This window comes from Pipistrellus kuhlii, unplaced genomic scaffold (assembly GCF_014108245.1).
Source record: "Pipistrellus kuhlii isolate mPipKuh1 unplaced genomic scaffold, mPipKuh1.p scaffold_m20_p_3, whole genome shotgun sequence".
NCBI classification, from domain to species: Eukaryota; Metazoa; Chordata; class Mammalia; order Chiroptera; family Vespertilionidae; genus Pipistrellus; species Pipistrellus kuhlii.
Genome location: NW_023425529.1, coordinates 108370051 through 108383306, shown reverse-complemented (window position 1 = coordinate 108383306; position 13256 = coordinate 108370051). Strand labels below are relative to the sequence as shown.

Sequence of the window (13256 nt, the reverse complement as noted above, 5' to 3'; positions counted from 1 at the left end):
TTTATCTTTCTCCGACTGGCTTATTTCACTTAGCATAATGCTCTCCACGTCCATCTATGCTGTAGCGAATGGTAAGAGTTCTTTCTTTTTTACATCACATAGTATTCCATAGATGTACCATAGGTGTGTTTTTTTAAAACATTTTTATTGATTTCAGAGATAAAGGGAGAGGGAGAGAGAGATAGAAACATCAATGATGAGAGAGAATCATTGATCAGCTGCGGCCTGCGCTCGCACACACACCCACACACACACCCACACCCACACACACACTCACACACACACACACACACTCACTCACACACACACACGCGCGCACGCGCACACACACGCACACACGCGCGCACACATACCCACACACACGCACCCACACACACATACACTCACACACACAACCACACACACACGCATGCGCACACACACACACACACACACACTCACACACACACACACACACTCACACACACACACCCCCGGTTACTGAGCCTGCAAACCAGGCATGTACTCTCAACCGGAACTGAGCCCAGGAACCTTCAGTCACAGGCAAATGCTCTAACACTGAGCCAAACCGGCTAGGGCGGTACCAGTTTTTTAATCCACTCCTCTGCTGATGAGTACTTAAGCTGTTTCCAAATCTTAGCTATAAATTGTGCTGCAATAAACATAGGGGTACATGTGTCTTGTCTGATTGGTGTTTCTGTTTTCTTGGGATATATTCCTAGAAGTGGAATTACTGTGTCAAATGGGAGTTCCATTTTTAACTTTTTGAGGAAACTCCACACTGTTCTCCACAGTGGCTGCACCAGTCTGCATTCCCACCAGCAGTGCACGAGGGTTCCTTTTTCTCCACATCCCCGCCAGCACTTGTTGTTTGTTGATTTGTTGATGATAACCATTCTGACAAGTGTGTGATGATACCTCATTGTCATTTTGATTTGCATCTCTTGAATGATTAGTGATTTTGAGAATGTTTTCATACATCTCTTGGCCTTGTGTATGTCCTCTTTTGAAAAGATTCAATTTAGGTCCTTTGCCCACTTTTTGATTGGATTGTTTATCTTCCTTCTGTTAATTTGTATGAGTTCCCTATAATTTTTAGAGATTAAACTCTTTTTGGAAATATCATTGGCAAATACGTTCTCCCATGCAGTGGGCTTTCTTATTGTTTTATTGATGGTTTCTTTTGTTGTGCAGAAGTTTTTTCTTTTGATGTAGTCCTATTTGTTTATTTTCTTCTTAGTGTCCATTGTCCTAGGAGCCATATCAATAAAGATATTACTATGACATATGTCTGATATTTTGCTGCCTATGGGTTCTTCTAAGATTTTTATGGTTTCCCATCTTATGCTTAAGTCCTCTTTCCCTTTTGAGTTTATTTTTGTGTATGGTGTAAGTTGGTGGTCTTACTTTTTCATTTCTTATAAGGGTTATTACTTACAGGTGTCTTGCAGGTTTCAAAGAAGATGGAAAGAAGGGTTTGTGCACTTTGTCCCAAAGGCCTTGAGTGTGGTGTCCTGTACTGTGCACAATCAGATGAAATAGCTGCTCATGAAAATTGTTTGGTAAGTTACTTGAAAACACAGGAGTTGTTTCCTTAGCTTGTTTGGCTCAGGGCATATTGCATCAGCCCTTGGATTGCTTGAAGGGTCCTGGATTTGATTCCAGTCAAGTATGCCCATGTAGGAGGCAATGTGACCAATCAATGTGTCTCTTTCACATTGATGTTTTTCTCTTCCCTACCTAAAAACCAATGGAAAAAGGATATATTTTTAACTTTTTAATTTTTTTAGATTTTATAACCTTATGATTTCTTTAAATTTTATTTATAATAAGAATTATTGCCCTAGCTGAAACCGGTTTGGCTCAATGGATAGAGCGTTGGGCTGCGGACTTAGGGGTCCCAGGTTCAATTCCAGTCAAGAGCATGTACCTTGATTGCGGGCACATTCCAGTAGGGGGTGTGCAGGAGGCAGCTGATCGATGTTTCTCTCTCACTGATGTTTCTAACTCTCTGTCCCTCTTCCTTCCTCTCTGTAAAAAATCAATAAAATATATATTTTTTTAAAAAGAATTATGAAGAAGCTTTTTAGCCCAGCTGGTTTGGCTCAATGGTTGAGTGTCAACCCATGAACCAGGAGGTCCCTGCTTAGATTCCTGGTCAGAGCACATGCCCAGGTTTTGGGCTCAATCCCTAGTAGGGGAAGTGGTGCAGGAGGCAGCTGATCAATGATTGGGACCCCACTGATACACAATCAGGGCCAGGAAGGGACTGCCTGGCTCGAAGGCATATCTGGCCCATCTGGCCCAGCCCCATCAGGGCCAGGGAGGGACCTTGGGAGGGCTCCAGGGCATGTCTGGCCCATCTCACCCAGTTCCAATTGGCCAGACCCCAGCAGCAAGCTAATCTATTGTTCAGAGCGTCTGCTCCCTGGTGGTCAGTGTGCATCATAGTGACTGGTCAAACAGTTGAGCAAATGTTCAGACACTTAGCATATTAGGCTTTTATTATATATTTTATTATTTTCTCTTTGATGAGTTATAAGAGCTTTTCCTATATTCCTGATACACTTTTCAGATATACATATTATGAATATTTTTAAAATATTATTTATTTATTTATTTGGGTTTTTTTAGAGAGAGAAGAAGGGAGAGGGAGAGAAAGAGAGAAACATCTATGTGAGAGCTTTGGAAAATCAATTGGCTGCTTCCTATATGCCCCCTGCTGAGGATTGAGCTGCAACCTAGCATGTGCATTCACCTGGAATCAAACTGGCAACCTTTAGGTACACAGTATGATAACTAACCAACTAAGCCACAACTGCTAGGTCGTATTATTAATATTTTCTCCCAGTCTCTGATTTGCTTTTTTGTTTTTTTATCAATTCTTTCAATGAGCAAAAAGTTTTTGTTTTGAAAAAGTCCAACTTATTAATTTTTTCTATATAGTTTCTAAATAGATTCTGCTTTTTCTAAGAAATCTTTGCTTATATCCAGTATCATAAATTTTTGTTTTTCATACCCTTTGTTATTTGAGTATATGTGTTATGTTGATCTTTAATTCAGAGATAGTTGAATTCTTTTGGTTTCAAGTAACACAAATAAAAGGGGCTTTGTGATAAGCTTGCTGGGCATGTCATGGCTCCTGAAGGCAGACCTGCAGGCCGGTCTGAGAAACAGGCACTGGTAAGCCATCAGGAGCCCAGGATGTCCTCTCTGCCCTCGTTTTTGTTTTGTTTTGTTTTGTTTTAAATTTATTTATTTTTATTAATTTCTTTATTTAGGTATCACATATTTGTCCTCAACCCCCCATTCCAATCCCCCACCCCCCAACACACTCATGCCCCCACCCCCTATTGTCCTTGACCACTGGTTAGGCTCATATGTGTGCACTTAAGTTTTTTGGTTGATCTCTCCTTTTATCCCCACCCTCCCTTTGAGGTCCAACAGTCTGACCCATGGCTCCTTGTCTCTGGGTCTGTTCCTGTTCATCAGTCTATGTTGTTCATCATTTCCCCTAGATGAGTGAGATCATGTCCTACTGGAAATACACTTATAAGAATCAAAAATGAAACAAGCTATAATGGTTATGCTGAAAGGCATATGAATCAGTCTGCAGTGAGCTTCTTTCTGGGCCACCAGTTCTTTTGAGACCCAATTTCAATGTCAAACAGTTTCTTATGTGTACATGTCAGCAATGATATTTCAGTTCTGGATGGTGGTAATGCAGGTCCAACCCTCTCTGGTTTGGTCCTGGGCAACCTGCAGTGATACACAGCTGCTGATTGCTATTATGGTAAGGTGTCATTAGTGACTTCCATCTCTGAACTGATTCTCTTCTGTCTTCATGGTTGGAGTAGTCCTGTCAATTCCTCTCTGTTGCCAGAATCCACATGATCTCGGGGTTGTTTTCTGAAAATATACAAACATATTCTCAACCAAAAGTTAATAAAGGAATATTTTCTATAAACTTGATTTGTAATCCTTTTTCACTTTTTGCCCAAATGATTTTCCTCTGGCTTGTTTTGACACCATGTGTGTTTTTCATGGGTGTCTTGCTGATAGCGTTACAATTAATTTTCTAAAGTACAAATTTTCTAGATGTAATTTACTTTCAGGATATTTTTCCTTACATGATATTCTTCTACTTTCCTCCTTTTTTGATTTAAATATTAGGAGGCTTTTGAAAATTTTATAATGTAGTTTTGATAGCTTTTACATTTTAATTTTTTGCACTATAATATGACTGCTTTAAGTTCATTTCCTGTTGTGAGATTTTATCCTGAGATGAACTACCAATAAAAATTTTAGTTAACACTTTAGGAACAGCTTTTTGTCAAGTGCAATTAGTTTTTCTAGGATATTCGCTTATTTCAACTAGCTAATTTAGCCTGAAAACTTGACTACTATTTTACTGTCAAATTTATTACTCTAAAACAATCTTATTTTACCGTGTAAATATTAGGGGAAAGGATTAGTTGCCCTGTTGAGTAGGCCCTGAGCATTCCTGGTGGTAGGCTGAATTTAGATATCAAAAACCCACTTCCCCACACCATGTTTACAAGACAACTCAAACAAGTCTTGTAGTGCGAGGGCAGCTGCTGTCAGCCAAGTCTGTCTTTTACCCGGATCCCGATTTGAGCGGGACATGGGAAGTTAAGCAGCCATGGGGGCAGGAGACTCCCTCAGCAGGGGTGAGGATTCAGGCTCCTGCAAAGTTTTGGGGGTGAGGGTCTGTGCCCCACCTCTGTTGACCCCAAGTTCTCTCTGATGGCCCCTCTTCAACTGTGCCTGTCTTAGGTTGTTCCTTCCCTGAGGAATCTTACCCGTCTTTGGCTAACCAGCCATCCTCCGGGGCCAAGCAGGGTGATATGAGGTTCAGTTCTGTCTCCTTGGTACCCTATGCCCCTGTGGCCTCCACGTCCAGCTCCTGCCTTAGGATTCTCACACCTGCTGGTGGGGCCCCGGCACTGATCACATATCTTGGGGAACCCGGGTTTCTTCTCCAGGGAAGGCCCAGCACACCCCACTGGGTGATAGATCGATTCATGGTATCAGTCATCACGAGGCTTCAACCTCGACCTGAACAGAAAGCTCAGGCAGCAGCTGTGGGCAACTGGATTGTGAGAAGAGGGTCCCTCTTGGCCAAAAAGTTTTGTTTTTCTTTTTACAGACTGGCTTGCTTTGAGCGTGTGGCTCAGAGCTTGTTCTACTTTCCTAGGAGAGAAAATCTGATTGGCCCAGTGTGTGGTGAGAGCCCCAACCAGGTTCAGTTAGCCTTGGGGGTCAGGGTTATGGAATAGAAAACATGTCTGGGGATTGGGACCACTTCTAAGAAAAGCAGGGTGGCTTGTGATCTGCTCACACACCCCCAAAATGTTATCATTGTTCTATCATCTTCCTCTCCTATTGATTGCTTTTTGGTGCCATTTTCTGACTCATACCTTTCACCATTACTCTGTGCACACTCTGGGTTTTATCTTTTCCCAATCTGCAGCTGTATTCTTCAGCACTTGTAGAATGTGAGGAGGATGAGCCAAAAGAAGGTTATAGAAGTTTTGATGTGGAAGCAGTAAAGAAAGAAATCTTCAGAGGAAGGAGGTTGGTAAGTATAAATTATATTATTACTTACAAGATGAATAGACCCTTGGGGGATGCCTTCAAAAGAAAGTCTATTTGATTAATGAACCAGGGACAGAGGTGCATCTTGCATAGCCGAAGGAAGTGGGACCTGTATTGGAAACTCAAATTGAACATTTAATAATTTAAAATAAACTCTAAAATGCTTCATCAGCAAAGTATATATGCCTTAGAATGGTAGGAGGAATGCCAACTCAAAATGGCTTTAACAAAAAGATGCTTATTTTCTCACTTAGCCAGAGGAGAAATTGGTTTGAAGGTTGGCTATTTCAATGGCTCGATGATGTCATCAAGGGCCCATCATCCTCTCTGCTCTCCTGTCCACAAAATCAGCTGGTTCCCTTGTGGTCATAGGGTGGCTGCAGGCAGCAACTGAAGCCTCAGGCTTTCTTTAGGGCAAGAGAAGGTTCATCCCAAGCATGGAATAAGAGCCCTTCGGAGTGTTTAATTGGGCCGCAGCCCTCTTCCTGCACCAGTTGCTAGAGGTGATTGTAACTAGTCAGGGTTTACCTTGGAGCAGTGGTTAGTACTGGGTCCATTACTTTAGACTTCCTTATGAAAGGCCCTTCACAGCTTAACAAGCAAGCAGTACAGCAAGTATAAGTACCTAAAGCCCTACCATGACAGGGCTAATGGTCTGAGAAACGCTGATTTAGCCCTGCAAGGAGTCAGTAGGTGCTTGAGCAGCTTCCGCACAGCCTGGTGTGCTGAGGGCCAGCTCAGGCACTCAGCAGGCAGGCACCTCACAGCAACTGGGCTCAGGAATCCTTGTAGGTGAAAATGAAGATGAGGAATGGAGAATTCAGAGAGGGAACAGGATGTGCATAATGTGGAAGGCAAGCAGGACATAGCATGTTTATAAAACTGTAAGCAAATGACCTCCATTCTCTGCATTGACTTCATAGAATTCCTTAGGATGTCCCAAAATGCACAGAACCATTCTGTTGTTGTTAGGAAGTGGGTGGATTCCGGTTTCTCACTATAACAACTAAAGCTGCAGTAAGCATCTTTGTAAATACATCCTGGTGTATTTGCTTGCGGGTTGCTGTAGAGCATATTCCTAGTGGCAGAGAGAATTCTCTTTAAAATTTTTGAAACCTGCTGACACACTGTCCCCCAAAAGGGTTGTATCACTTTATTCTCCTGTACATAGGGGATGAAAGAGCACTGCTCCCAGCCCTTGACAAAAATGAATATCCAAATTTATTAATTTTTGTCAGTCTGAAAGAAAGTTTTATCTTGCATTTCCGTGATCACTGGAGACATTGAAGAGTATTTTTCTTCAGACATGTCCTATCCGCTCAGCTCACCCAGCTCCAGCAGATTTTCAATGGCCTCTTCACAACCAGTGGCCCCGGCTCAGAGCCGTGGTCCAGCATTGCAGACACTCTCTTCCAAACACCCTGCACCCCCTCTCCCCACCGCCCACCTCCTTACTCTCCTAGCAAAGCCCCAACCCTGGGGAAGTGCATCTGTTGTCTGCACAGGCTGAGTAGCACCCACACTTGAGCAGCTGGGAACAACTGAGAAAACCCCACAAATGTGTTGACTGGTCTTAGAGTAATAGTCTCAGGCCTCAAAGGGTTTCCCCAGCCACCACATTCACTGTTTCATATCACCTCATTTCTCTTTAAAACCTCTCCCACCTCATCGTCCTATCCCCAAGTTAATGACTTTTTAAATAGACTTTATTTTTTAGAGCAATTCTAGGGTCACAGAAAGTTTGAGGGGAAGATACAGAGATTTATTATACAATCCCTACCACCCACACATACACAGCCTCTCCCCACCAACACCCCCACCAGAAAGTACATTTCTTACAAAATAATGAACCTACATCGACAGATTACAAACACTCAAAGTGCATAGTATACGTTAGGCTTAATTCTTGGTGCTGTACATTTCTTTGCCTGGCTTTTCCTGAGAAAATGGCAACCATGGGATGGAACTCCTATCCAGACCACCACCCACCACCTTGTCCCACCTGGACGTCCCTCTGGTCAAAGCTAACCGTCCTCTTGGCCTTTGCAACCAGCCCCCTTCCCTGCTTAAGGACTAGACCCTTACATTTACCTCTACCCTCTTTCCGTCACATCCCTTCAGCATGTGGAGATGAGGAACTGATCGCGTCATCTTAAAAAACAAACCCTCCCTTTTACACAAACTCTTGTCAGTGGCAGTGCTCCTTCTCTGTCCTTAGCTGACCCTTCAGCAGTATTCCTCACGCAGTTGTCGTACCTGCCTCTGGAAGCACTTTGTTCTGACCTCCTGGATCCCCTCTGCCAGGGCAGCTCTCACCTCGAAGCTGGCTGCTGTGTCCCCGGTGCCTTGGGTTCTTTTCCTCCTCTGCTCAGCCCTTCCAGTTTGGAGTGCCCAGTGCTCCCCCCTGGCTCCCTCCTCCGCATGGAGGGTCAGCCTTCCTGCATGACCTCATGGCTTCAATGCCACACTTATGCCAGTGGCTCTGACATCAACAAGCCTGACATCTCTGCATGGATAGCTAACAGCATCTCATGTTAAACTGGCCAAAAATTCATCCTCTGCACCGGGGGGGGGGGGGGGGGGGGAACCTTTCATTTGTAACATCATTTGTGGACTATACAAAGTTATCAACTTAAAAATTAGCTGCCAGGAAAAACCAAGATGGCGGCCTAGGTAAGTACCTAAGCTGCCGCCTCACATAACAATTTCAAAGCAACTAAAAGACAGAACTGACATCATCCAAATCCACAGGAAAGCTGGCAGAGTGGGAAATCTACAACTAGAAAGAAGGAGAGAGGCTCACGGATCAGATTGGGAGCTGCAAAGTGCTGAGGTAGGGAGATGCTTGTGCGCAGAAGGGTGGCCTAATGCCTGGCTGGTGAGAGGGGAAAGGAAATCCCAAATTGCACTGAACTCTTTCCAACTGCACTGAACCCCAACCCCAGCCTAAACCTCGTGGACTCGGGCTCATATGGATGGAGTCCAGAGAAAGGCACCTAGAGACTCAGAGAGCCACAGCGGGCAGGGTCTACAGTCATATGTGAGTGAGTGTGCCCAGAGAGGTCTGACTGTGGAGGTTGCTGTGGCCTCTCCATAGCAGAAGGAGTCAGAAGCTCCAGACTACAGAGACCTAACCCAATTCCAGGCGAGCCCCTGGGGCACCCACGCTCTTGCACAGGGAATCTGGATGGTCAGGTGGAAACTCAGGGGAGCCGCGGAAGGCAGAGGTCAGGCGGAAACTCAGGCCCCTGCACAAGGGCAGGGCTGATGGGAAGCCACGATGTCAGCTCAGCACTGAGACTCCGCCCCATCCAAGCTGAGCACAGAGGCTTTTGCAATTTTGCAAGTCTGATTCTATAAGACTGTGTCCAATATAGAAAGTATCCCAGAGTAGATACAGCTGATACATTCAGTGGGCCTGGAGGTCAATTCCTCCCAGTGATACCAACAACAATCAAGTCTTAACTACAACAAGGCTGTTCACGTAGTCCACAAAGGGGAGCACCAAGAGTGTCCACCTCAGGTAACTGGGGAGGCTGACCTATTGGGACATAAAGGACACCAAACACACGAAGTGATCCTAACAACTCTGGGAAGCAGGGAAAATGCTGAGACAAGGAAATAGATCTCAAACAAAAGAGATGGAAGAGAATAAAAAAGTGGATATAGAGTTCAAAACCACGGTTATAAGGTTTTTCAAGAATTTCCTAGAAAAGGCCAATAAATTTAATGATATTATACAGAGATCCAACAGCAGACTGGAGGAACACATGAATCAAGTCAAAGATTTGGAATACAAAGAGGCAAAGGACACTACTCTGGAGAAGCAAGAAGAGAAAAGAATCCAGAAAGTTGAAGATAGTATAAGGAGCCTCTAGGACAACTTCAAGTGTACCAACATCAGAATTATGGGGATGCCAGAAGAAAAGAGAGAACAAGATACTAAAAACCTATTTGAAAAAATAATGTCAGGAAACTTCCCCCACCTGGTGAAAGAAATAGATTTACAAGTCCAGGAAGTGCACAGAACCCCAAACAAGAGGAATCAAAAGAGGACCACACCAAGACACATCATAATTAAAATGCCAAGGGCAAAAGACAAAGAGAATATCTTACAAGCAGCAAGAGAAAAGCAGTTTGTTACCTATAAGGGAGCACCCATACAACTGTCAGCTGATTTCTCAACAGAAACTATGCAGGCCATGTCGAGACGGGTTTAGCTCAATGGATAGAGCATCGGCCTGCAGACTGAAGGGTCCCAGGATCAATTCCGGTCAAGGGCATGTACCTTGGTTGCAGGCATATCCCCAGTTGGGGGTGTGCAAGAGGCAGCTGATCAATGATTCTCTCTCATCGATGTTTCTAACTCTCTAACTCTCTCCCTTCCTCCCTGTAAAAAATCAATAAAATATATTTAAAAAAACAAAAAACAAAAAAACAAAAGAACCTGGATTTTATCTTAAAAAAAAAGAAAAGAAAAGAAAGAAAGAAACTATACAGGCCAGAAGGCAGTGGCAAGAAATATTCAAAGTGATGAATAGCGAGAACCTACAACCAAGATTACTGTATCCAACAAAGTTACATTCAGAATTGAAGGGCAGATAAAGAGCTTCACAGATAAGAAAAAGCTAAAGGAGTTCATCATCACCAAACCAGTATTATATGAAATGCTGAAAGGTATTCCTAAAAAGAGAAAGAAGAAAAAAAAGATAAAAATTATGATCAACAAATACATATATATCAACAAGTGAATCTAGAAAATCAAATGAATTAAAAATCTGAGGAACAGAATAAACTGGTGAATATAATAGAATCAGGGGCAAAGAAATGGAGTGGATTGATCATTATCAGGGGGAAAGGGGTGTGGGGGTGCAGGAAGAGAGTGGATTAAAATCATACACCTATGGATGAGGACAATGGGAGGAGGAGGTCCGGGGGTGGGGGGAACCAGGTGGAAGGGAGCAAAGGGGGGGAGGGGGGGAAGGAGAAACAATTGTAATAATCTGAGCAATAAAGAATTAATTTTAAAAAATTAGCTGCTATATTTGATCAAACATTTCCAGTTGTTCACCACACCTATCTCTGTCTCTGTCTCTCTCTCCTCTCTCTCCCTCCCTCTCTCCCCTCCCTGGGGCATCAGGCCATCAGTACCACCTGTGTCCTCCACTTCTCTGTGTGTGTCACTGATCACTGTAGTGAAGTCGTTGGTCTGCCTCTTTTGGACGGTTACTGATATTAGTCTTGCTTTCTCTCCTGCCCATCCTTACCCTAGCCTAGCCCATTCTCCACACAGCAGCCAGCATAGTGTCATAAAAATATTGCTCAGTTTATGCTCCTCTTGCATGAGGATAAAATCCCAACTCTTTACTCTGGCATATTATAAGCCCTATATGGCACAGCCCCTGCTACACCTTGGGTCTTATCCCAGACTCTTCCTTACCCTCCTCTCTGCTCCAACATCACCAGCGCCCCTCCTGTCTCCCCCCCCCCACCCCGCCCCGTGCCTCCTTCCCTCATCCCCCCACCCCTGCAGCTCTGCCCCATCCTTCCAGAAAGCTTGTCAACCGGGAAACGCATTCTTGCTGCCAGAACATAATGCCTTCTGCTTAGAATGTCCTTCCCCCTGGTTGAGTTGTTTGCATGCTAAGAACTCTTACTATTCACATCTAATACATCACCTCCTTAGAGGCCTTTCCTTATCACACAATCTGTAAAACAGGCCTTGTTATAAACAGGGAGAAATCTGGGTCCAAGAGAGAGGAAGTGACTGGCTGGAGACCACACAGCTCTTAGTTGCACAACCAGGAGCTAGCTGCTCCAGCCAGACTCTGTGTCTGTAACAGGACCCAGTGCTTAGAGCTGGACAATTTTTTTTAAAAAATATATTTTATTGATTTTGTACAGAGAGGAATGGAGAGAGATAGAGAGTTAGAAACATCGATGAGAGAGAGTCATCAATCAGCTGCCTCTTGCACACCCCCTACTGGGGATATGCCCGCAACCAAGGTACATGCCCTTGACCGGAATCGAACCCAGGACCCTTCAGTCCCCAAGCCGACGCTCTATCCATTGAGCCAAACCGGTCTCGGCCAATTTTGTTTTTTGAGGTTAGTTTTTTTTAAAACAAAAAAGCTTTTCTGCTGTTACTATATATATTTATTGATTTCAGAGAGGAAGGGAGAGGGAGAGAGATATAGAAACATTCATGATGGGAGATGATCATTGATCAGCTGCTTCCTGCACACACTCCGCCCCACCACTGGGGATCAAGCCTGCAACCCAGGATGGTGCCCTTGATTAGAATCGAACCCAGGACCTTCAGTCCGCAGGCCAGTGTTCTATGCACTGAGCCAAACGAGCCAGAGATTATTATAAAACAGTCTGTGCCAAGTGTTCTAGTTAGCTAACCAGCCAAATGTAAGTAATATTATACATCAAGACATTAGTGTTGCTGACTTAAAAATAATATTTAATAGCATGCTTAATTTTAAATTTTAAGAAAGATGATGAAAACAGGTGCTTACTCAGTAATATCTATTCTTCTGTAGAGATGCACATTTTGTGATGAAAAAGGAGCCACCGTGGGATGTGATAAAAAATCCTGTTCCAAGAATTACCACTTTTTCTGTGCCAAGAATGACCATGCAGTTCTACACAATGCATCTGGAGGAATTTATAAGTATGTGATAAAACAGTTTTAGAGCCACATTTGGGGGACTGGAATGAAATAAGGAATGGTTTAAGATTCTCACTCGAGGAGATGTTTATTTATTTTTATTTTTTAGAGAGAGGGGTGAGGGGGAGAGTTGGAGAGAGAGAAAGAAACATTGATGTGAGACACTGCGGATCGAACCCGCAATCTAGGTATGTGTCCTGATTGGGTAATCAAACCTTCAACCTTTCAGTGTCCAGGACAACACTCGAACCAACTGAGCCACACTGGCTAGGGCACAAAGAGATTTTTAAAACTAATTTTATGCTAATTATTTCCAAGTAAGAACTTAGTTTGGGGTCCCTTGTTGGGAGTCTGACTTCACAACACCTTCTCCATATTTCATGAGAAGAAAATAAGTAGGGTTTTGGTTTTGGTTGTAATCTTCCTACATCCCTTCTTCTCTGGTGGAAAGCATTGGTTGTCACAGTGGCATGAGTGACCTACATAATGGGTAGTAGCCATGGGACTGGGAGCCAGTTCACATTTGCTTTTTCCTACACACAGGAAAGGAAATATCTTTTCCCACCATGGTCACCACTATCATACCTATAAATAACTTCTAAAAATGATAAACTGTGCAGCAAATACAGTAATCAGTCTTTCAGTTCTTGAAGAAACTTACCTTGTTTGTATTGCTTTTGACTTTTAAATCTTGCTTTATGTTGTCAATAATTCTTTAAATGTTAATTTTAACCCAATAAGGCATATTTCTTCCCCGCCCCCCCCCCCCCAATCCTCACCAGTGGACATGCTCATCAATTTTAGAGAGAAAATGAAAGAGAGAGAGAGCAAAATATAAATGTGAGAGAGAAACATCAATTGGCTGCCTCTTGTACATGTCCCAACCTGGGACCGAATCTGAAACCCAGGTATGTGAACTCACTGGGAACCGAACCCATGACTTTTGTATGAGACAATGTTT

The 13256-nt window shown here is 43.5% G+C and overlaps 2 protein-coding genes across 3 annotated transcripts in view; one reads left to right on the top strand and one right to left on the bottom strand.

The window, feature by feature from the left end:
* Positions 1-13256, bottom strand: part of RCBTB1 (RCC1 and BTB domain containing protein 1) — a 90369-nt gene that overhangs the window by 14482 nt on the left and 62631 nt on the right. The window lies entirely within an intron of this gene.
* The window catches only part of LOC118730016 (histone-lysine N-methyltransferase SETDB2), a 94372-nt gene that overhangs the window by 63589 nt on the left and 17527 nt on the right, over positions 1-13256 (top strand). The window contains exons 13-15 of one of the 2 annotated variants that reach the window (XR_006742942.1): positions 1441-1562; positions 5495-5602; positions 12168-12202. Coding sequence is in view for 1 of the 2 variants with exons in the window: in XM_045588654.1 (XP_045444610.1) it covers positions 1441-1562; positions 5495-5602; positions 12168-12298 (361 nt within the window). In the remaining variant the exon portion in view is untranslated. Of the gene's footprint in view, positions 1-1440; positions 1563-5494; positions 5603-12167; positions 12299-13256 lie in introns of those variants that run through there. The other variant, XM_045588654.1, reaches the window with a different exon arrangement.